The 22,894-nt window shown below is 39.8% G+C and overlaps 2 protein-coding genes across 3 annotated transcripts in view; one reads left to right on the top strand and one right to left on the bottom strand.

The window, feature by feature from the left end:
- Positions 1–6,235, bottom strand: part of MTERF3 (mitochondrial transcription termination factor 3) — a 52,625-nt gene extending 46,390 nt beyond the window's left edge. Inside the window, exon 1 of one of the 2 annotated variants that reach the window (XM_072603463.1) lies at positions 6,127–6,235. The gene's annotated coding sequence lies outside the window, so the exon portion shown is untranslated. Of the gene's footprint in view, positions 1–382; positions 406–6,126 lie in introns of those variants that run through there. The other variant, XM_072603466.1, reaches the window with a different exon arrangement.
- A 365-nt stretch (positions 6,236–6,600) lies between these two features.
- The window catches only part of PTDSS1 (phosphatidylserine synthase 1), an 80,938-nt gene continuing 64,644 nt past the window's right edge, over positions 6,601–22,894 (top strand). Inside the window, exons 1-2 of the mRNA XM_072603462.1 lie at positions 6,601–7,033; positions 17,993–18,084. Of these exons, the coding sequence (XP_072459563.1) occupies positions 6,855–7,033; positions 17,993–18,084 (271 nt within the window). The 5' untranslated portion in view covers positions 6,601–6,854. The remainder of the gene's footprint in view (positions 7,034–17,992; positions 18,085–22,894) is intronic.

Below are 22,894 nucleotides of genomic sequence, written 5' to 3'. Positions count from 1 at the left end.
AGCAGCAAGTTAGCAAAACTATCAAGCATCAGTTAAAGAACAGAGCAGATCAATGGAACAGATTAAATAAAGAAGAATTTGCTGTTTCTAACAGAACTCAAAAACCTGGTGTTTGACAAACTGGAAAACGTATTTTATAGGAAAGAACTTCCCATGTGAGTAAAAAAAACTTGGGAAAACTTTGAAAAGATGTCTAGCAAAAAATTAGGTTCAGACAAACATCTTATACCATATTCCACAATACATTCTAAACAGACATAAGCAGATCATATACCTTTCACAGCTTTGAGTAGCAGATGTAATTAATCAGAAAAAAATAGTTAGCTATGATTACATGAAACTAAAAAACTTCAGCACACACACAGAAAATTGATGTACCTACCAATAAAGGAAAGAAGTCCATGGGGAAAAAAATCTTCACATCAAATTTATCTGATAAGGACCTGATATCCAAGAATCATAAACAATTAACACACATATATAAGGGCAAAAACATTCCCCAAAAGATAAGTTATTAAAAGATGTGGTCAAACAGTACTAAAATACAAACTATTAGCTATTTGAAAGAACGTGAATCACTAAGCATAAGAGAAATGCAAATCGAAACAACCTTAAAGTTTGGGTTTCACCCCACTCACCTCACTCACAATTGACAAAAATAACAAAAGATGGCAATCTTCAATGTTAGAGGGGCTTGTGGAAGATTGCTGGTGGAGCTATGAATCAGTAAAATCGTTTTGGAAAGGAATTTGGAATTACTGAAATAAAGTGAATAAAATGTCAATAAACTTTAACCCAGAGATTCCATTACTAAGCTCCTACTACAAGGAGGCCACTGATGATGAATGTGATTAATATACAGAAGTATGGAAAGATCTACATGAAATGATACAGAATAAAATAAGCAGAACCAAGAAAATAATATACACACACACAAATGGAAACGCAAATGGAAGGAACAATCACTCATACGTACAACAAGAGAAAGTGAATGTTCCAAAATTACAAAGAACAAGCATAGCTCAAAGGAAGTGATAGAATACTCCCACCCCACCCCTTTGCAGAGGAGACCTTCAAGTGTTGAGCCTTTGCATATATTTTCAGACTTTTTCAATATACTTGCTAATTTTGTCCTTTTTCTTTTTTGCCTTAAAAATACTGTCTGTGACACATGATGGCTCTCTGGGAGAAGGCTACTGTGGGAAACTAAGCTTACAACAAAAAACCCAAAAGCTATTGATGAAAGACGCAATGTGATTCCTTCCTATCTGTCTTTCCATTATCTTCACATTTACTCCTCTGGGTATATTCTATGATACAGTTATACTGACCTACTTGCAGCCCCTCACACAAGACTCAGACTCAGTGTCTTTGCAGTGACTCTCCCACCTCAGTTTTAAGCAGGATTCAAACTTCTTGACTCCAAGTCCAGTCCTCTACCTACTGTACCACTTAGCACTGTGACAAGATGAAAAGAGATAGGAAGGCAGGCACTGGTTTATAATCTGCAACACAGGGGGGCCCGTTCATGCTAGTAAGATCACAGAAATATTTTTATATATAAGTACTTGAAAAATATTCTGAATTTACTTAGGGTCAGAGCTGGATGGTTCCTCGAGAGGTCATCAACCAACCCCATCACTATATAGAAGAAGAAACTGTAGTCTAAAAAAGTTAAACAACCCGTCCAAATTTATAGAAATAGTTTTCAATAAAGTAGGATTTGAACAAAATTTGAAATTTTATCCTGATCTATGATTTTATCAGCGTAACCATTGAAGTGGAAAATCAGTAGGTCAGTAACTCATTTTTAATTAGTTTTAGAGAGTGACCTGAATCTTGGAGAGCTTAGGTGTTTTGCTCAGTTGAGTCAGAATCAAGAATGGCAAGAGGGAGGTTACCATCACTCTTTATAACACAGTGGTTGGAAGCAGGATTTAAATGTAGATCTTCCTGATTTCAAGACCAACATTCCAACTATCAACAACACTTTCTCTATTTATAGCTAAAATTTTTTCATAAATATTTGACAGTGAAGAATCTTCCCAAATCTCTTTACTTGGATATTCATTCTTCTATGTCTTTTTTTACCTTCTATTCCTTAAAGCTAGAGTGCAATCTCAACCCACTCACACCAGCCCATCCTACATGACTCTTGTCTGTGTCCTCCCATAAATTCGCTACTGGGAGGTCCATCCAACGTGCAAGGGGCCTTCCTTGCTTTCTCCAGACATCCTGAGAATATCAATAGAGACTTCAAACTGTCCCACACTTACCCCCCTACTCTCATAACTACGTCAACCCACCTTCCTTCCTGGTCCTACACTTACCTAATGATAACTTTCACTCCAATTCTTCTAAGGTTCTTAGTTTTGGGATGATGCAGCTGATTCCCACCCACTGCAGGTCTATGCATTCATTCCTTCTGCAGGAAACTCATCTTAAAATCTTTGCAGGCTGCCAGTTTCATAACACAGCCTTAGAACTTGAGTTTAAAAGGATGGATCTTTATTCCTGGGAAAAGTTTGGGGTCATAAAAGCAGCTTTGCAGTTTCCCCAACTACTGCCTTTCTGAGCTTGAGTTTCAGACTCAATACTGTTAACTAGCTGTGTGAACTTGAACAAGTATATTAACTTTTCAGGGCCTCAGTTTCTTTAAAATTAAGGGGTTGGACCATTATAATTTCCAGGGTCCAAATGAAATACAAAAAAGAACTCTACATTTTGGGGTCACAGGATCAGAGATTTGGAATTGGAAGGTACCTTAAAAGCTATATGGTCCAAACCCTTTATCACAGACCTTCTTCATAAAGGTCCAGTTCCTTTGCTATATAGATAATAATCATCACAGCTAACCTTTATATAGCACTTACTATATGCCAGGTACTGGGGTAAGTACTTTATGATTTTCTCATGTGATGCTCATAACAGTCCTAGGAGGTAGGTGGTACTAGTATACCCACTTTATAGATGAGGAAACTGAGACAGAGATTAAGTGACTTTTCCAAGGTCATAGAGCTAGTGTCTTAGGCTACATTTGAACTCAGATCCTCCTGACTCCAGGTCTGATACCCTATCTACTGTGCCACCTAACTGCCCCTCAGATGAAGAAACTGAGCTGTGAAGTGCCCAAGATCACACAGTATTAAGTGACAAAGTGGAAAAGCCATGACTCAAACCCAGGTCCTTTGACTCCAAATCCAGGATTCTTTCCACAGTGCCACGGATCTGGATTCAAAGACCAGATTTGCTACTTACTATTTGTATGATGCTGGACATGTTACAATCTCTTAAGACTTCAGTTTTCCCCTCTTCAAGGAGGCTGGACCCTTATTTACAGAGAGGACTGAGGATTTACCACAACAAAGCTCTACAAGTCCTACTAAGCACTTAACCACCCTTCCTCAAAATGACCCCAGTGGCCATCTTCAAGTTGAATTCTACAATCTCCTCCTCTGATTCATAAGTTGTCCCCAAACGTTAACTTGAGGAACCACCCATGACATGCTTACTACAAGCCTCCTTTAGCCCATGATTCTCCAGAATTCTTCTGAACTTTAGTTCTTAGTACCTCCCACCTTTTTCTGCTCCTTATTAAATGTTACCTAGAATGTAAGCTCCTTGAGGGCAAAGATTGTCTTTCTTTTTGCTTATATTTGCATTTCTAGTAGTTAGCAGTATCTGGTACATAGTAAGTGCTTAATAAATGCACTATCTATATATCCATCTAAATGTATAAATACCACACTATGTGAATATGCCTCCCAATTCAGTCTAGTTATCTTAAACTCTTATAACTGGTCCTGAAGCAAGGGGCACAGGGTTTTAATCCCAACTGCCACTAGCTAAGCTAGTTGTTTAGAGATCAGCAAGTAACTTGATCTCTTTAGATCTCAAGTCCATCGGTAAAATAGGGGAAATTGACAAAGATGACAAAAAGATGAGACACAGGTAAACAGAACCATAGAACAACAGAGAGGGAAAGGACCTTAGAGGTCCTCTAATCCAATTCCATTTTACACAAGGGGAAGCTGGAGTCACAGAAGTTCAAGTAAACAAGCATTTATTAAGCACTAAATCTCAGGTTTAGTGCTATAGTGCAAGAAATACAAACATAAGCAAACACACAATCCCTAGTTTCAAGCAGCTCATAAGATACTGGTTTACTCACTAGTTATTCTGGTTGTTGTTTATCTTTCATTTTAAAAGAGGACCAATGATATCACAGGGCTATGACTTGTGCTTAAAATGAATTTAAATGAGGCAAGAGTTGCACAAAGTTGTCAACCTCACTCTCTCTTCCTGAATCATCTAAGTCCAGTGGCAGGACAAAAGTTGAGACATCTAGTGATGACCAGGGATGTAGTGGAGTGGGGGGAAAGAGGGAAGAGGAAATCTTTACCTGTTGGAGATAGACACCTTTGAGGTGTCAAAACTGGGGTTTAAGGTCTGTCAGTTTTGCTTACACAGTTTACCTGGGTGTGGACAATTTGAATGCTACAGCTTCTTGCAGTCACAGATGAGGTAGACACGCATGGGGTAAAGGCTCTAAGAACCACTTGAACTCTCCTTGAATCTTCCCACTAGATCAGGTGTTTGCCTGAGGCCATAAATCTACCACTATTGATAAACCAGAACCTTGGTTAGCCTTAACCTAACTTAGCTCTCCAAGGTCTGTTATCTCCAGGTAGTTTTCAACTACTTCCCACCCTTAATCCCATTCTATAGGTTCTCAAAACCTACCTCTATTTACCCCAGTCTACAGACCACTCCCATCAAGACACCTCTAAACCCCTCCTGTAATCACCTCAGACTACTTGACCACCCCTGGATCCTTCCTACAGTCTTTCTGTACAGATCCATCTTGCCTCTATGAAGGTGCTCAGATTCAATCTAGCCCCCTGGCATTAGCGTTACAAATGCTCACATGCCTTAAGAATCTAGCCAATGGTGAGATTTCTTAAAAGTCTGGCCAATATGGCAGATCTTTAATAAACTTTGCTTTTCTTTGGCTGAAAGAAGGCTTGAGTTGACCTGTATTTTGGGGCCCCCAGCACTCCTAAAACCTCAGACACCAAAGGTAAAATGAGAAAAGGGCTGGACAAGCTTTTACACCAGAGATTCTAGTACTCCTAAACACCCCTCACACCTCCGTTACTCAGGGAAAATTAACAGTAAAGCCATGATCCCCACACCCAGGCCTCTCCAGCTCCTCATCTAATGCTCTTTGTACATTTTAAATTAATACTTACCTGGGAACCTACTAATTTGCTTCTACAGTGCTTGGCAAAGTACAATACATTTGAGAATGCTTATAAATTCCACTTGGTAATTTATCTTATGGGAACCAATTTTCACAAGAGGGAAAAAAAACCTTAATTAACTTTGCAGTTCATTAAAATATTCAATGACAGTTACATAGTGTGCATGATGCGGCTACTGCCTTAACTTGGTCATTTTCTTCCTCTCAAATATACACCTTACCTTTCTTGGACCACAGATCTGGCAGAGTTAAACGGGGAAAAAAGCAATTAGTATAGATAACGTGCTGGGCACTCTCATAGGGAATGAATACAAACACCTGAAGTGTGTAGTGAGCTAGACCGCAAACTACCTACTAACATCTATTTTAAGTCTGCCGTACTCTGGCCTCAGGAGGTAGCCTGGAAGCCCCTTTACAGATTGGCCTGGACACGAGGGATTAACCTGCAGTCCACCCAGAGCATCCATAGACAGATTTCAGGAAGTTCCTGAGTTTGCAACTTGTAATGGTTTGATACTGTTGCAATATAATTAGTTGCCTTTGTAATCAGGCTTTATTTTGTGCATTTAAAAATATTATTCTGAGAAACGGTCCACAGACTTCACCAGTCTATACTATCTTAGCCCCAACGCGTTCCTCCAAGTCTGCACCAAGGGTTCCTCGCAAAATGGAGGGGACCCCAAAATTCTAAACTACGCCAGATAGGCCGGAAGTCAACAGGCTTTTTGTGTGCAGACAATTAGGGTCAAAGGGGGAGAAGGGGAGTGGCAGACGCTGGGCTCATGAACCCAAGGGTGCGGACCGCGCCTAGGGCGTCGGACCCCCAAGCCGAGGTCGCAGAAACACCTTCAGCCCGACTTCACCTGCGGCAGGTCCCGCCTCGCGCTCTTCCGCTCTCCTACAGCCGGAATCACAAAGCCAGGGCAGGGCCTCTGGGAAAAGTCGGTCCAGCCTCCCGCCCCCTCACTGCGACCGCCCGGGGCTCCGGCGGCGGCCTCGGCGCCTCCACGAACCCCCGCAGCAGCACCCAGGTCCGCCGCGCCCGCGCCAAGCTCAGCCTCGCCACTTCTCCCCACGTGGGCTGCCGGGAGTGGACGAACCCATCTGCAGCCTTGGCGGGGGAAGTGAAGAGGGAGCGGAGGAGTAGAAGAGTTGACCCGTAGGGATATTTTTCCTTCTTTCATTCTACTTTCCCTAAATTTTACTCGGGAAGAGACTCGAGACAGATTTTGAAGGAGCAGAAATCCCTTTCTCTCCCGACGGGCCTTTTCAGGGCTCTGCGCTCCCCTCCCTCTCCTAAGCAGGGAAAGCAGAACCACTGTCATCGCTTCCCCGCCTCCCTCGTCCTCTCGCTCACCCCTGCGCCTGCGCGCGCTCCCGCCTCTGCTCGGTTTCCCCGCCGGCCCCAGCCGGCCGCTCGTCCGCCAGCCCGCCCAGCCTGTCCGCCAGCCCGCCCAGCCTCCTTCGGTCTCTGCCTCGCTAGTCCCTGGCGCGGGCCGCGGCAGCTGCGGCCACCCCCACCTCCTCCTCCGCCAGCGCTGGTGCTCCTGCAGGACGGGGAGAGGTGGGGGGGTGGTGGTCTGGAGGGGTCATGGCGTCCTGTGTGGGGAGCCGGACCCTGAGCAAAGACGATGTGAACTACAAGCTGCATTTCCGGATGATAAACGAGCAGCAAGTGGAGGACATCACCATCGACTTCTTCTACCGGCCGCACACCATCACGCTGCTCAGCTTCACCATCGTCAGCCTCATGTACTTCGCCTTCACCAGGTGAGGAGCTGGCCGCCGGCGTGGGCCGCGGGACGCCGGCCAGGACGAGGGCCGCGGCGCCGCTCCGGGAGGGCTGGGGGACTGAAGACCTCGGGGTGGGGGTAGGGGCGAGGGGAAGGAGGCACCGGGATGGGGGTGGGGGCGAGGGGAAGGAGGCACCGGGATGGGGGTGGGGGCGAGGGGAGGGAGGCACCGGGATGGGGGTGGGGGCGAGGGGAAGGAGGCACTGGGTTGGGGGTGGGGGAGGACGGAGGGATGAAGGAGGAGAGGCGGGGCTTGACCGGGATGCGAGCCCTGTACAAACCTCCCCCCCACGACTTGTCCCAGAAGACACTCCCCTGCACTCCCCACTCACGCCCACCTAACCCCTACCCAGGAGGTAGAGGAGGCTCTTGAGATTCATGTTTACGAGCCGGGTCTCTGGTCGGGAAAAGAAAGGGGGGGCTTCTTGTGCTTTCAGGCTGTCAAACGGACCCTTGAGCCACATGTGGGCTTTGGAGGGAATTTCCAGAACTCCCCTTTTTTCCTTCCTTCCTTCCTTCCTTCTTCCCCCCCTCCCCTTTAGTTCTCTATTTTACAGACACACCCCACACTTTTCACTCCAGTCTTTAGAGAGTTCCTCCAAGCTGCCTTATTCACAATCTACAGACAGAAACCCTATAGACAGAGATCCATTTTGTCTCAGTATGGTGTTGTCTCTCTTTGCTTGGACAGATTTAGTATCTTTGCCTGTGGACTGGTTGCCCTTGGCATTTGAGGGTATCTGCTGCCTTTCATGGAGATCATTTGTATGTAAGTGTGTTGGGGGAAGGACAAGTGTATGATTTGTCCTCCCTTCTTTCCACACTGGTGTGGCTGAGGCAACAAATGTCATGCTTTGGAAATAAATCAGGCAGTCACCAAGTACAGGGTACACTGGGAAATCTCACTCTGTCTCCCTACATTGGCTTCATCTCACCTCCTCTAAGTCATATTGTTGAATGATGGCTGTAAGGAAGGCTGTTGCTGAGAAGAAAATGCTTTGTAATGTCTATTGATCACCTTGATAGACGTTCACATTTTATATTAACTTCAGTTTAACTTTTTTTTAACAAGGGTTAATAGTGAGGAAACCAGTGAGCCTGAGAAAATAAATGATGGAAGTGGGTTGTTTCTGTTTCTAAGAGGGAGAAATGATACTCTCATCTCCTTGCCTCTTAGTTCACCCAAAGCCCCAAGGAGAGTAGAATTCTCTCTTCCTGTTTGTTATTACTGACACATATTCTGGAAAGAGTTTCCCCTCTTTTAATGTATACTGCTAAATTTGATGTTAAATTGCCATAGTAGTAGAGTAGCAGATGCTAGAGTGAATTTGTCATCCCTGTTTAATGAAGTCAGTGGCACTATATACAGATGGACATACCTATATTTTTAATTATTTTAACCTCTTATCTATCTCTGAAGAGGGATTTTCCTCCGGAGTTCCCAATGCCAGTGTAATCACAGGTCTGATTCTTGATACAGTAGTGTGTCTCTTTCTTCCCCTCCCTCTTCCAATCCCTGCCCCTCCTCAAAAGGGTGAAAGTATCTTTGTGTAGTGTAAAAAGCCCTGAATTGGAGTCAGGGGACCTGAGTTCAGTTCCAGGCTCTGGTACCTGTTTGTCCTTGGGCAAGTTAATTAACCTTTTGGGGCCTCAGTTTCCTCATATTAGAGTTAGGGGTTGAACTAGATGACCTCAGAGGTCTCTTCCAGCTCTTTATCTAGGATGTTATGAGTTCTGTAGTCAAACTGCATGACGTCTTCATTTTTTTTTAGGACCCTTCCATCAGGAAAAGTTAAAAATCATATTCTTAGCGTATCAAACAGTAATTTGATGTTTATGTAAAAACATGTACCATTAGTCAACTTAATCGCTTATCCAGTTTTCCAATGCAATTAACCATCTCATTGGCCTCTTTCTCCCTAAAGTCATGCATGATTCAAGGTTATACATGGTGTTCTAGCAGAGGCTGGGTGGCCATTTGTCAAAAATGATGACGAGAAGGATTTAATACATCTCTAGGACTAGCATTAGATGATTTCAATGTTGTTTTCCAACTAAATTTTTGGATATAACGTACAAGAAAATGTTTTGTAACTATAAGATGCTGTATAAATATAAGCTCTAGTAATGATTGTATGTAGGCCTTTTTCCTGATCAGTTAAGAAGGGAGGGGCTGGCTCTGTATTGAATGGAGGTTAAGGTCCTGTGATTTCTTTATACCAGCTTTATCTTATTTAGTAATTATTTGTAATTAGTAATTATTTAGCAGATATCCCACCATAGAGATCTTTTTGCCCCTTAAATTCTCCAGGAATGTTATAAAAATCATCGTTCTCTTCTATCTGTGTTATTTTATAGTATCTATCTTAGAATCTTCAGTAATATATACTTAGTCTTGAACAGGATTTTGGATTGATTTCAATTTAGCACAATTATTTTGATAAATTCTTTTAAAAACTTTGTTTTCTATTTTTCAAAGATTAGTTATGACAAAAAGGAGAAATATTTCTACGAAATACTGTAGCAGTAGGTGAGAAATAGTGCTCAGATAATCTCACATGGTAATCTTATATACTAGATAGACATGCCCCAAATTTAGTAATAGAAAGACTTAAGGTGCTTCAACACAAGCCACTAACAAGTTTGTATTTGCCAGTAATTGCTTTGTAAACAGCAGCTAGGCAGAATGGAAGCACCATAGCATAAACTAAGTTGGATGTTACTAGAACATTTTCTCCAAGATTTTAAATTTAAAATTTACCACCATGAATATTATGAACTGTGAATATTAATAAATATTTTTATTCATCTTTCAAAATAAGTATCCAGACACCTTCTGTATTTGTACAACCAAGGCAGGCCCAGAATAATCTTTGACTTAAGTTCTGAGTATAATATTGTACAGCAGTGCCCTCATACTTATTCTTTGTCATGATTTGTCTCAGTTCCTTAGAAATGAATAATATGTGAATTGTTGAATTACCAGTTTTTTCAGCTCATACTTTTGATTTATAAATACCAAATTCTATCAACTCATAAAATGTTGATTACTAGGTCACCCTCTTATCATTACCTGTTTTCGGAATCGATGAGACTCAGTCTTTTTGACTAATTGAGGACACATCCTTCTCCTTAGAGAAGGAGATGGTGTTTTGCCAAGGAGCTTTGGTTTAACAATTCAATTAGACATTTATTAAGCATCTACTTTCGTCCATTCAGCAAACATTTATTAAGAGCCTAGAGTGTACAGGGCACTTTTCCAGTCACTAGGGAATATACAGAGTCTAAATTAAATAAGACAAGTCTCTGCCCATTCAGTAACTTAGAATCCAGCAAGGAAATATGACACATGAATAGCAATCCAGAAGTTCAAGAGAAGTGCCATGTGCTTAGAAAGCTCTGGTCCAGGTGTAGTACGTACAAAGGTGAAGTAATATCCGAGGCCTATTCTCCTGCAATGAACATCTGATAGCTTGGGGACCATAAGGCATAGTTACAGTATGTCAGAGATTTACAATCCCGTGAGAGATTTGAGGAGATTGCCATTTCTGATTAGGGGAATTAAGGGAGATTTCATGAAGGTGAAGATTTGATAGATAAGGGATTCAGTAGGTAAAGTCAGGGTGCAATATTGCACTCCCTGTGTTGTAGACTTAGGGAAGGGAAGGACTGATAAGAATATAACATTCCATCTTGGTTGGAATGTAGAGTATATAAGTACTAAGAGATGAAAGGCTGGGTTTGGGGCAGATATAGATAGGATAGGGCTTGAATACTGGGCTCCGAGAGCTTGGGCTTTATTTGGAAAGTAATAGGAAACCACTTAAGACTTAGGGACAGACAGGAACAAAGGAAGATGAGTCTGTAGTGATGTGATGAAGAAACTGGAAGTAGGGAGGTTATTAGAACTGTCCGAGTGAGAGGTTCTGAGGGCCTGAATTAGACTGGGAAAGGAGAGGAGGTAACTGATATGACAAAGTATTTGAAGGATAAAATTGATGGGACCTGATAATTGATTGGATGTGAGAGGTGATAGAGAGGGAGGAACCAAATATGATAGTAAAGTTTTTCCGAGCTGATTGTCTGAAAGAACACCATTAATTTGTTAATTACCATTAACAGAAATAAAAGATCAGTTTGAGGAGAGGATGTTGAAGGCAGTTTGTGACCACTTCAGTTTGAGATGCCAGTTGAACATATTCCAATTTCTTCTAACTTTACTGACAGATTTCTAGCAAAAGCAGTAAACATTTGTTGCCTTGATTTTTCTTCTGATAAGGCATTCCTCAGTCCCTGGTGATTTCACCACTCCTTACCACTGAAATTTCCCTTAGCCACTCAGAAAAACATTAAAGAGGAGAGAGAGAACTGGACTGCTTTGGGGAAATTGCAGAACTCCTTTATTGACCCTAAGCTTCCCTTGATCCAGATAGACACAAGCAAGGAACGACAGGTGGACAGCTGCAGCGCTCCTCCACTGAGTGGCACCCGTATAGTGTCAGGAGAGTAGAGAATGCTTCCAGCACAGTGGGTAGACAGATCCCTTGTGGCAAACTTTTGGGAAGATTTGACCAGGAGTTTCAAAGGATGGGTGGGCATGGGTGAACTATGCAGGAGATCCTATCCATTTGAGTATTTTAATATATCAATTTATAGACTGTCATAAATATTCAGTATTTTATGTGCAAATATACATTTTACATACTTTATATTGATTATATTTAATATACTTTAATATTTTATTTTGTATATTTTTATATTATTATATAATTTATTATGTTATTTATATTATATATATTTTATTTTATATCCATTTACATAAATGGATATATACATATACACATATATTTGAGTCACTCAGGACTTCCTTAACAACAAATTTAATATCTTTTATCATTCCTTATATTCTCTTACTGTACAGTTCAGCAGAGATATCTTAAGTGCTTGTTGCATGCAAGGCACTCTTCTAGGCAGCAGGGATTTAACTAGGCAGAAAGGAAAGCGCTACTGGCAAAGGGGATAGAATACTGGGCTTTCATGCAGGAAGACCTGAGTTCAAATCCTACAGCAGGTATTTAAAAACTTTGTGTCTGTGTGCAAATCACTGAAACCTCTCTCAGCCTGGTTCTTTTGATTGAATTAGTGGCCTCTGAGGTTCCTTCCAGCTCGAAACAAGTAAATAAATACAAAGTAATTTTAAACATCATGACTAGTTTCTCTATAGTGCTTTAAAGTTTGCAAGGTGCTTTACAAATATAAAATTTTCTTTATAAAAAGGAGAAGAGGAAGCTGAGGTTGAATGTCTCAAGGATCAAGTGTCAAGACTGTTGAATTTTAAATCAAGAGACCTAGATTCAAATTCTGGGTTTCATTTAATAATCATGGAACTGAGCAAGTCATTTAACCTCTTGAGTCTTAGTTTCTTAACCTACCTTGTGCCCAAGACACAGGACCCCATAGTAGGTCACCCTGTATTGTTCTTTCTCTTGACATCCTTAACACTGTATTTTCATGGTTCTCTTGCCTCTCTAACTACCTCTGTCTTTTTTATTGACTCATCTTCTCACTCCCTAAATAATACTAAGACTCTGACTTTAGCTAGCTTATGTTCTCTCCTGACAAGTTCTCTTCCACTCCAGGGCCTTCAATTGTTACTTCTGTGTAAATATCATGTCCTCACTAGTCTTCATTATTCTATCCCTCCCTATTCACATCTATACTCCCACATTGTTGCCCGAATAATCTTCTGAATGCACATGGTCCGATGTTACTTCCTTGTTCAAAAAATCTTCAGTCATTCTCAACAGCCTACTGAGGAAATTCAGAGCTCTTCAGCCAACATTTTAAGACCCTCCTTTTGAAAGCTAATGTCAGACTGCCTTCTGTTTGTCCTCATACTGCTGCATGCTTCACAGATTCTCTGGTCTATAGAATGTAGATTCCTTGGGGGCAGGAGCTCTTCAGTTTTGTCTTCCTTCACTTACACCACCTCGATGCACATACATCTTTTCCTAGCTCCCATACTTGTGCCTGGGTCCATAGCAGGTGTTTAGTAAATATGTATGAATTAAATTGCACCTGACCTCATTCCTTGCTTCTCAGTTACATTTTTGGTAAGCACTTTCATTTTTTAAGTTGCTATATCTTTCATTGTCTTCCTTTCATTTCATTGTTTATGCCAAACTCCATATGGATACAGCCACTGATCAGTCTGACAATTGTTGAGATGTCATGATCCCAAATGCCATTTTCTCCAGTCTATAAGAAATCTTTTATCCAGTAATAATTTTTTAAAACCCTGCTTTTCCTCTCCTTGAATGATATCACAGTGAAAGTATTTCAAAATTAAATGAGTACCCATCCCCACACTTTATTTTCTTTACAGTAGAAATTAGACTAACCTTCAGACCCAGAGCCAAAGTGAGTTACATCGCACTGTTTTGTATCTTGGGATTACATTTTCCATAGGGAGAAAAGATTCTTGACAGTGAGTAGTTCCAAACTATGTATGTATGTATGTATATCTGTTTCAAGTGCTCCTATCAGTAGTAAATGATTGGGGGGATTAGAGAACAGCCCCCTCACAGAAGTTCTTCACAGGAACTTCAGAGAGAAACATTCCAACAAAAACTATATGAAAGTGATGCGTCTGAATTGATTACTTAGGTATTCACTGCTACTCAGCTGTCTGAGTATTTAGGTGGCTCTCAACAGCTCTCTAGGTTGGCAGAAACAAGGTCTGAATCAAGTTTTCCCAGTGTGGGACTTTATACTTCTGGACTTTGTAATTTTGAGGAATTATTCTCAGTTTCAGTAGCATAATTTTCTGCAATCAACATTTGCAAACAAAAATCCCTCCACTTAGAGGACTGTGATGATGATAATTACATTTTCCATAATATTTTTCCACAAATTACCTTACCTTCTACAACCCAGGAACTTAATCACTCAGTGCATCTCTGCTGGAAGGTGTGTGAGAACTCAGTTGCTTTTCTGAATTCTTTTATTTGCACATATTTGTCACCCATATGATTACTCTTTGCCTTCATCTCTACAGGCTTACTATATAAAAAGAACTTGAATCTGTAAACTAAATTAAAATTATTTGCTCATTAGATGAAGAGGCTTCAACTTGGGTTTCCTAAGTTGTTTTGTTATCATATATTTCCACATTACCATATGATTACTCAGAGGTCCAGCATAGAGGACTTCCTTCTCTCTCTAATTTTCCATGTGATTTAGAGACCAAATGTCCTTTAGACAAGCACTTATATTTGTAATGAAAAGTTAAACTGTCTTGTCCTGGATCCTATATTGAGGTCAAGGTTTCCAAGTTTTAGCTCTTGCCTTACCACTGGCTCTATGGTTTTAGACAAGTCAGAGGATGATGATGATGGCAATAATAATATAGCTAACATTTGTATAGTGTTTTAATACATTTACAAAGCACTTTACAAATATCTCGTATCCTCACAACAACCCTGGGTCACATAGCTAGTAATGGTTTCAGATAGAATTCAAAGCCAGGTCTTCCTTATTCCAGATCCTGTACTCTTATCAACTTTGCCATCTACCTGCCTAAGTCCTATTAGAGAAGGCAGGCACCTCAAAGGTCAGCTAATTCAACCCCTTTGTTTTACAGTTTAGGAAACTGAGACCCAAAGGAAAATAAGTGACTTACTCTAGAGATCATATATGTAAATAAGTCATTTAAGTTTCATGCCTCATCTCTCAGCTGTCAAATAAGCACATCTCAAAGCATCAAATAATGCCTCTCAGAGGGTTTCCATTAAGATTCCGATAAAGGACCAAGTGTAAAAAGTGTTGTAAGTTCTTGGAGGGCAGCAGTATCACATCTTCTTTAGCTTTGTATGCTTCTTAGCTCCTGCCTCTGTAGCTTGGACAAAATAGGCATTCAGTAAATGAATGGATATGTTACCTAACAGACCTGAAAGTGAAAAAGCATGTGTTTGGAGAGCCTGCCTACATGTCTGAAACACCTGGGTCATTATTTCCTGTGACATATATTAGCTGTGTGACCATGGGCTAGTCACTTAATTTTGCAGTTTTCCCCCACCTCTAACTCTCAAAATTAGACGCTATTAGTAGAGAGTTTCCACACTAGGCCCTGCCCACACTGATGAAATCACAGGTCAGCAGTCTCCTCTCCTACTTTTACACACACACACACACACACACACACACACACACACACTTTAAAAAAAGAAAGGAAAGGAAAAGCTTGAGAGTAGATTTTCACTCTTTAATGCTATGTTCAGTTTATGTGGTTTTTAATTTTGCTCCATACTTCAAAGAATTTTATTTAGTTTATTTTAAATAAAGGAGACAGATGTGGGTAGAAAAAGAGACATCTCTTAGGATACATCTAACACTTTTAGCAAAGGTTTAGCTTGAGTAATGACACATATCATGGGTCTATAGAAATTAAGAAGAAAGTATTCTGGGAAGGCAGAAAAGACCCTGAGTCAGGTAGACTAGGTTCAAGTGCTGACTCTACCACTAATTATAGTACTCAGTACACTAATCAAATATAACCTTACTAACAGGGCTTAGCAAAATGCTTATAGCACATAATGGTAACAATAATAACAGCATTTATGTGGCGCTTTAAAGTTTACAAAGCTTTATAATTATCTCATGTGATCCTCACAGACAAACCTGGTGCTGTTATTATTCCCATTTTACAGATGAAAAAACTGAGACAAGTTAAGTGCCTTGGCATTAGTGGCTGAGACAGCTTGGTGACACAGAGGATAGAGTGCTAGCCCTGGAGTCAGGAAGACCTGAGTTTAAATCTGGTCTCAGGCACTTTAACTAGCTGTGTGACCCTGGGACAAGTCACTGAACCCTGTTTGCCTCAGTTTCCCCATTTGTAAAATGGAGGTAACAATAGCACCAACTTCACAGTGTTGTTGTGAGGATTAAATGAGATATTTGTAAAGTATTTCGCACAGTCTGGCACATGGTAGATGCTATATAAAGGCTAGTTCTTCTTGTCCAGGGTCCCACACCTGAGACAGAGGTGAGGTCTTAGATGAGCACTCAGGTCTCTTACATCAGTCCTATTCTGAGATTGTGGTTTTGTCATATCCCTAATTATAGGTGTGGAAATTTATGTGACCCAGGGGTCATTTTCTAAATGGAGGTATGTTAATTCCCTACATTTTTCCTGTCGGTCTGAATCCTTAATAGAGACTGTCTGTGGAATATGTTGTAAGAGTTCTATAGGGCACAGGCTGTGTTTAGCACAGTAATGATGATGACTGAGTTGCAGCAATGTCATGATGCCTAATCTATAATACTTCCATGCTTTTAAGAAGCCCCCAGAATTTGTGTTTTTGTTTCTGATCAAATATTTAAGAATTCATAAAGTGAGCACTCAGGTCTTTGTCTATAGGGCTAATCAAAATGATAAACTAAATTAAATTATTTTTGCGATCCCCATTCTTTAAAGGAGAGACTTACAGGTTTGTTTTTTAATCTGCCAGTCATTTTGGAATAATAAATGAATTGGATGCATGGCCTACATGATGGCACTTCTCTGTATTGCATAGTTAGCAGCCTTGATGTCATGTGAACACACAAAAGTGTAATACGATAGCATTGGCCTTGGAGCACATTAGTTTCTGCCATTTGTAAAACCATAGTTTGATGGCTAAACAAAACATCAGTCATATAACGTAGACGTGTAAGACCCTGAGAAATCTTTGCCCTCCAAAATAGTTTTCCCTCACAACTCTTCAAATATATGAATAATTTGGATAATTTAGATATTTTCTTTACCAGTTATTCTTTCCTTTAACATTTTGTACTTTGTTCAGCCCTGTTGCTTAGTTTTCCTCTTGATTTTTGCTTTCCCACTAGAAATGTTCCTATCACTCTTCCTCAGAAACAAGTGATTGTTATGAGCATTTTTACTGTAATGCTGCCATTCCTTCAGTCAGACACATTATCTCCTTCCCCTTCAGATCAGTCTCATGTTTCCTACTCTTTCATCTTGCTATTATTTTTCTACCATCTACCCAAACACAGTAATAGAAAGGCTGAACTTAATTCCCTCCTCTATCTCCTTGCTTTCAATCATTATCAATAATTCAGATAATTTTCCTGTTACCTAATCTAATATTCTCAATCTTCACTTTTCCCTTCTTCCAATCACCAAATGTGTTATTAGACTCTCTTCATGTAAACTTTAAGAGTCTTTCTCTTTCTCTCCAGTGCTAGTACAAAAGATTTTTTAATCTTGAAAGGTTTCCTTGGTTTATGATAATTTTATTCCTTTCTTTTCTTCACAATTCCTTTGTTTCAATAATGAATAAGTTCTTTTTCTTCCTACTGATTTCCTTTTAAGCTTCTTTTTTACAGAGTATTTTTTTCCTTTCTCCTATTCTTATCACTTATTCAGCCATTTGACCACCATTTAACTTTATAAAGGAAGACTAGGACAGAATGGTCCTGGGATGGCTCCCAGTGGGAGTGCTGTCTGTTTCATCTGCTTCTAGAGGTCATTTCTTTAGTTGATGATGGCTACCGGAAAAAGACAACAGGCCTCACCACCCCTAACGCCTCTGGAATGATGAAGTCTATTTGAGAAAGGAATAAAGAAAATTCACAAGTAGAATTGAATCCTAAGATAGGCTGTCACTGTTGCCCCTTTATTGTTTGGATTTTTCAGGTATTTCTTTTTCCATATTTGATCTATTCATAACTCTTATTTCTCCCTACTCTTAATTCCTGAATGTGTCTGTGTCGGCACCAACCTACTTTCCTCTCTTAGTTCAATTTCCTTATTTAAAAAAAGCATACTGGACTGGAAGGCTAAGGAGGAGGCTATGTTTTTATACACAGGAAAGCTCTAAGAACATTGCTATAATCAAGAAATAACAATCATTTTATTTTGTTTTTCTATTTTCAGAGATGATTCTGTTCAAGAAGATAATATTTGGAAAGGCATCCTCTCTGTTATTTTCTTCTTTCTTATCATCAGTGTGTTAGCTTTTCCCAATGGTAAGTGATAGATTACTTTATTTCATTTCACCTACATATACTTGCATTTCTAGTCATTGAAAGCAGTGTGGTCTAGTTGATGGAGTTGAAATGGAGTCTGCAAATGTGGTTCTGCCTGATCAGAACAACTCACATCACCTTTTTCATGTGTTGACCTGAAAACTTGGTTAGAGAAAAGGCAACAGGCTAAATGCATACATTTTATGATTTAATTAATTAATCAATTCCCCATAAAGGAAACAGTTACATAGCGCTATGGAGCCAGGATCAGAACTGGCTGACTTAATACAGAAATTGACTGTCTTAAGTACATTTTGCCATGAGGAAGGAGTTCTCTTGATAAACACATTGTAAACAACGTGGCATCAGTTGGGTTTTATGATCCCAAGCTATGGGCATCTTCTTTCTGTAGCATATCTCTGTGATTTAAGATAAGGAAAAGGTCCCATCACCCAGATAACAGATATCTTGTCCTAAACAAGCCTTTGAAGTTGTTTATCTTAACAGAGTTTGACAAAGCTGAAGTCATACCCCAAGGTATTTGTGTTTTTCTCTTTAACACTAGGATGCTAGAAGAAGAGTCTGATAAGGAAGTCTCATTTGCCCATCAAAAGGCATCCTCTAAACAAAGGAGACTATTAGGTCCAGGCTCTTCTTAATTCAAACTTTGGCCCTTATTAAAGTCTAAAATTTATATTAAATATTATCACATGCCTCAGTTATTGTACTTGAAATAGAGTTTGTTACCTGATATGACAGGGTAGTGTAGTGAATGGAGATCTAGCCTTCACATCAGAAAGATCTGGGTTCCAGTCCACTCATAGAAGGTAGGTCATGTGTCATTTCTTGGCTACCGAGAACTTATTATTGAGAGGTATTGGCGTTTATTTGGCCTACACATTCTGAATGTGGTTCATTGCTTAAAAGTCAAGACTTTACTGAATTTTTGGTCCCAGCTCTATTACTAGCTAGCATTATGTCCCTAGCAGTGTGAAAGTCACTTCTTGTACCTCTGTGCCCTCATCTGTTTAATAGAATTGGTATAGAGAATCTTATCCTGACCTAAGTCAGCATCTAGGAGAACTTAAAGAAAAAAGATTGGGGAATGTCACAAAAAGACAATATGAAGACCAAGAGGGATAGAGGGAGAAAGAGGAAGAATAGGTGCTATTTTCAACTGCCAAAGTGATTTTTCAGAAGCATACATCTATAATGTCAGCTCCCTGCTTAACGTTCACCAGTAACTCCTTATTACTTCCAGAATCATAAACTCAAAAGCTCTCCCTGCCTTCCCCTCCACAGACTCTTCCAGCCGGGTACCTTGGTCCACTTGTACATTCTCAAACAGCTTTCTGACTTTGCATTGACCATCTACCATTGCCTGAGTTCCTATGCCCTGTCACCTCTGCCTTTTCATTTCATTGGCTTACTTTACAACTCAAACTTAACCTTCTTGCATATGGCCTTTCTGAGACCTCTTAGCTGCTTGTGCTCTTCCCTTTCTGTACTACCTTCCATCTACTCTGAATATAGTTTTTATGTAGGTATTTCCATGTAATATTCTCTATTAGAATATAAGTTCCTTGAGGGCAAGGACTGTTTGTTTCTATCCTTTGTATCTGTAATACAGGCTTTAGCATATAATAAATCCATCAGAATTAGAAAGAATCTCAGAGACCAGCAGAGGTTAAGTGATTTGCCCAGGGTCACACATCTAAGCTGTGTCTAAGACTGAATTTGAACTCTGATATTTCTGACTTTAGGCTCAGCATTCTATCCACTGTGCTAGATCTCTTAGCTGCCTCATAAACTTCAGTGAGGGAGAAAATTGTATCTTAATTTTCACAACTCTTTAACTGAAATTTAGCCATTTACTTTGATTATGAGTGCAGGCCATGAACATTATTCTGAGAAGGAATTCATAGGTTTCACCAAGACTGCCACCGAGACTGGGAAAGCCTTTCCTTTTTTTTTTTTTTTCGTTTCCTTAAAATAAAGTTTAGAACTTGAAGGTCTCCAGTGAAAAAACTTATACTGTCTGGAGCCACACCATTGTCTCTTTAGATGTGTGCAAGATTCTCCCTATAGCAAGCTGAAATCTGCCTCTCTGCAAGGTCTGCCCTGCTCCGAGTTCTATCCAGGTAGGACAAAACTAATCTTTCTACACAATAGTCCTTTAACTTTAACTGCTGGAAGACAGGTATCTTTTCTCCTGAGTCTTCTCTTTTCTGTTGATCGATCACCTCCCTCCTTCTAGACACCATGTTTCTATTAATATAGCCTTAGATTAGACTGAGCTTGAAGTCCACTAAAATCTCCCCATATTTTTATGTGGACTTTCATCTAGCCATACCTTTACCATCTCATACTTGTCCTGTTGTTTACTGAGCTCAAATGAAAAACTTTACATTTATCCCTATTAAAGTTTGTGTCCTTAGTTCGTTGTTTTATCTTACCAAGGTCTTTTTGCATCCTGATGTCTCATATTTTAGTGAGTTTTCTCAAATTCATATCAACTACAGATTTGATAAGCATTTATGTTGACTCTGCCTTCATTTAAGACATGAGTTTTCCATAAAGCTGAAAGGTAACCCTTTAAGTTCAGACACTTTTTTCTTTTACTTGTTTGTGTTTTTTTAATGTAAATTTTTGTTAAAATATACCACCGTATTTTTTCTACTTCCTTAAACAGAGCATACTGATTATTTAATCTCTTCTAGATTGATGATTAGGGTTCATTGTCGTTATGTGAACTAATATCACCATACATTGAGAAATAGATAATGCAAAGCTTAAGGTTAAATGAATCCTAGCTTCAGCCATGACCCTGGTGGCACTTTATTGAAAACATCAGCCTTGGTTTTAATCATTTTTCTCTTCCTATTGCTCATGTGCACACACATAATGTAAACATATCTTCTATCTTAAAAGATTCCAGAAGGTATAATATATACAATCCCAGGTGTACCAGGATCAGGTCTTCTCAGAATCGGATTACTTGGTCTACTGCTCACCTCTTACTCAGTAGTAACAGAAAATGACTACTCCTGCTTGCCTACCAGCACCACCACTGACCTCTGCCATTCTCTTCTCTTTTTCTTCTTGAATGTCCCTTCTTTCATTTGTCACCTTCTTAAGCAAAGGTGACCTGTTGTGACAATCCAGTCAAAGTACTCTGTTCCTTCCATTCATCAGATCATCTTTTCACAGGAGGTTGTGTATAATCTCTTAGCCAAAAAAGATTTGTGGTTTAGAGGAATTTTTTTTACCTGAATGTTCTGGAAGGATGGTTCTATTCTGAAAAGTCAAGGTTTTACTATATATTTTTCAGTATATCAATTCCCTCAAGGGAACTTTATAGCAAGAATTTAAGTTTTCAACAACAGCTGGTTTCCATAAGATACTAGAGGAGACCATTTGGGTAATAAATTCACAAAACTTTTAAGCAACTTGTGGTAATTTTGTTTGATTTCTGATGCATATTTCCTGTGTTCCCCAAGGAAGACCTCTTATTAGTGCCTCTAATCTTAAAATGAATTTTTAATTTTTATTTAAGCTTCAGAATCTTCCATTTTCTGTTTTGTTTCAAGAAAGATAGAATATATAATTCAATGCACTTCGTATCCCAACTGAGTTTTTTTTAAAAAAAAATTTATTTATTTTTAGTTTTCAACATTTGCTGTCCTAAGATTTTGAGTTCTAAATTTTCCTCCCTCCATCCACTCCCTCCACCTCAAAATGGCATGCAATCTGATATAGGCTATACATATATGATCGTATTAAACATATTTCTACATTAGTCATTTTGTGAGAAGGAAAACACAAAAAAGCAGCAACAAAAAAGAGAAAGTAGTATGCTTCAATCTGCATTCAGACTCCATAGTTCTTCTTCTAGATGTGGATAGCATTTTCCATCTGTAAAGGCAAGCACCCTGGAATATACAGGAAGGCATGCTGTACAGGTTCCTAGATCTGCTTTTCTAAAAGGAAAGCAACTTTTGAGGGGTCAACAGTCCTTAATCACATATACCAACAGAGAAAATACAAGCAGAGAAATAAAGACCAACATACAGGGCTCCCAACAGTCTGACATAAGCAATACATACATCACAAATCAACAGATCCAGCTGTCTGACCATGCCATACATACATAATTACCAGAGAGAGAAGCGCCAACATCTGGGTTTACAAAGCTTGGGGGGTGGAGGGGCATGGCCGAGGGGCTCCTTAATGGCTACCCAGAGTCTCATCTGGTCATATCACATGAACATTTTTCCAAAAAGTAAGCCCCCAAGTAAAACCTCACCTCAGAGTATATATACAGTTTTCAGAGCTGGAGGGCACAACCCTGGTGACCCAGTGCCTCATTAGAAATTACTGAAAGCTATCTGAGGCCTATTAATGGGCCAGGGAAGATCTTTAACTCTAATTAAGATTACATGTAATTAACGTTACATCATCATTGTATCGTCTTTTGGAATTGTCTTATATCATTGCATTACTCGGAAGAGCTGAGTCTAATCACACAATGTTGCTGTTACTTTGTACAATGTTCTCCTGTTTCTGCTCACTTCACTCAGCATCAGTTCATGCAAGTCTTCCCAGGTTTTTCTGAAGTCTGCCTGCTCACCATTTCTTATGGAACAATAGTATTCCATTACATTCATATACCACAACTTGCTCAGCTATTCCCCAGTTCATGGGTATCCCCTTAATTTCCAGTTTTTTACCACAACAAAAAGAGCAGCTATAAATATTTTGTACATACGAGTCCTTTTCCTTTTTTTGTGTTCTCTTTGTGGGATACAGC

This window comes from Notamacropus eugenii, chromosome 4 (assembly GCF_028372415.1).
Source record: "Notamacropus eugenii isolate mMacEug1 chromosome 4, mMacEug1.pri_v2, whole genome shotgun sequence".
NCBI classification, from domain to species: Eukaryota; Metazoa; Chordata; class Mammalia; order Diprotodontia; family Macropodidae; genus Notamacropus; species Notamacropus eugenii.
The sequence above is the reverse complement of the archived record's forward strand: the minus strand, read 5'-3'. Positions and strand labels throughout refer to the sequence as shown.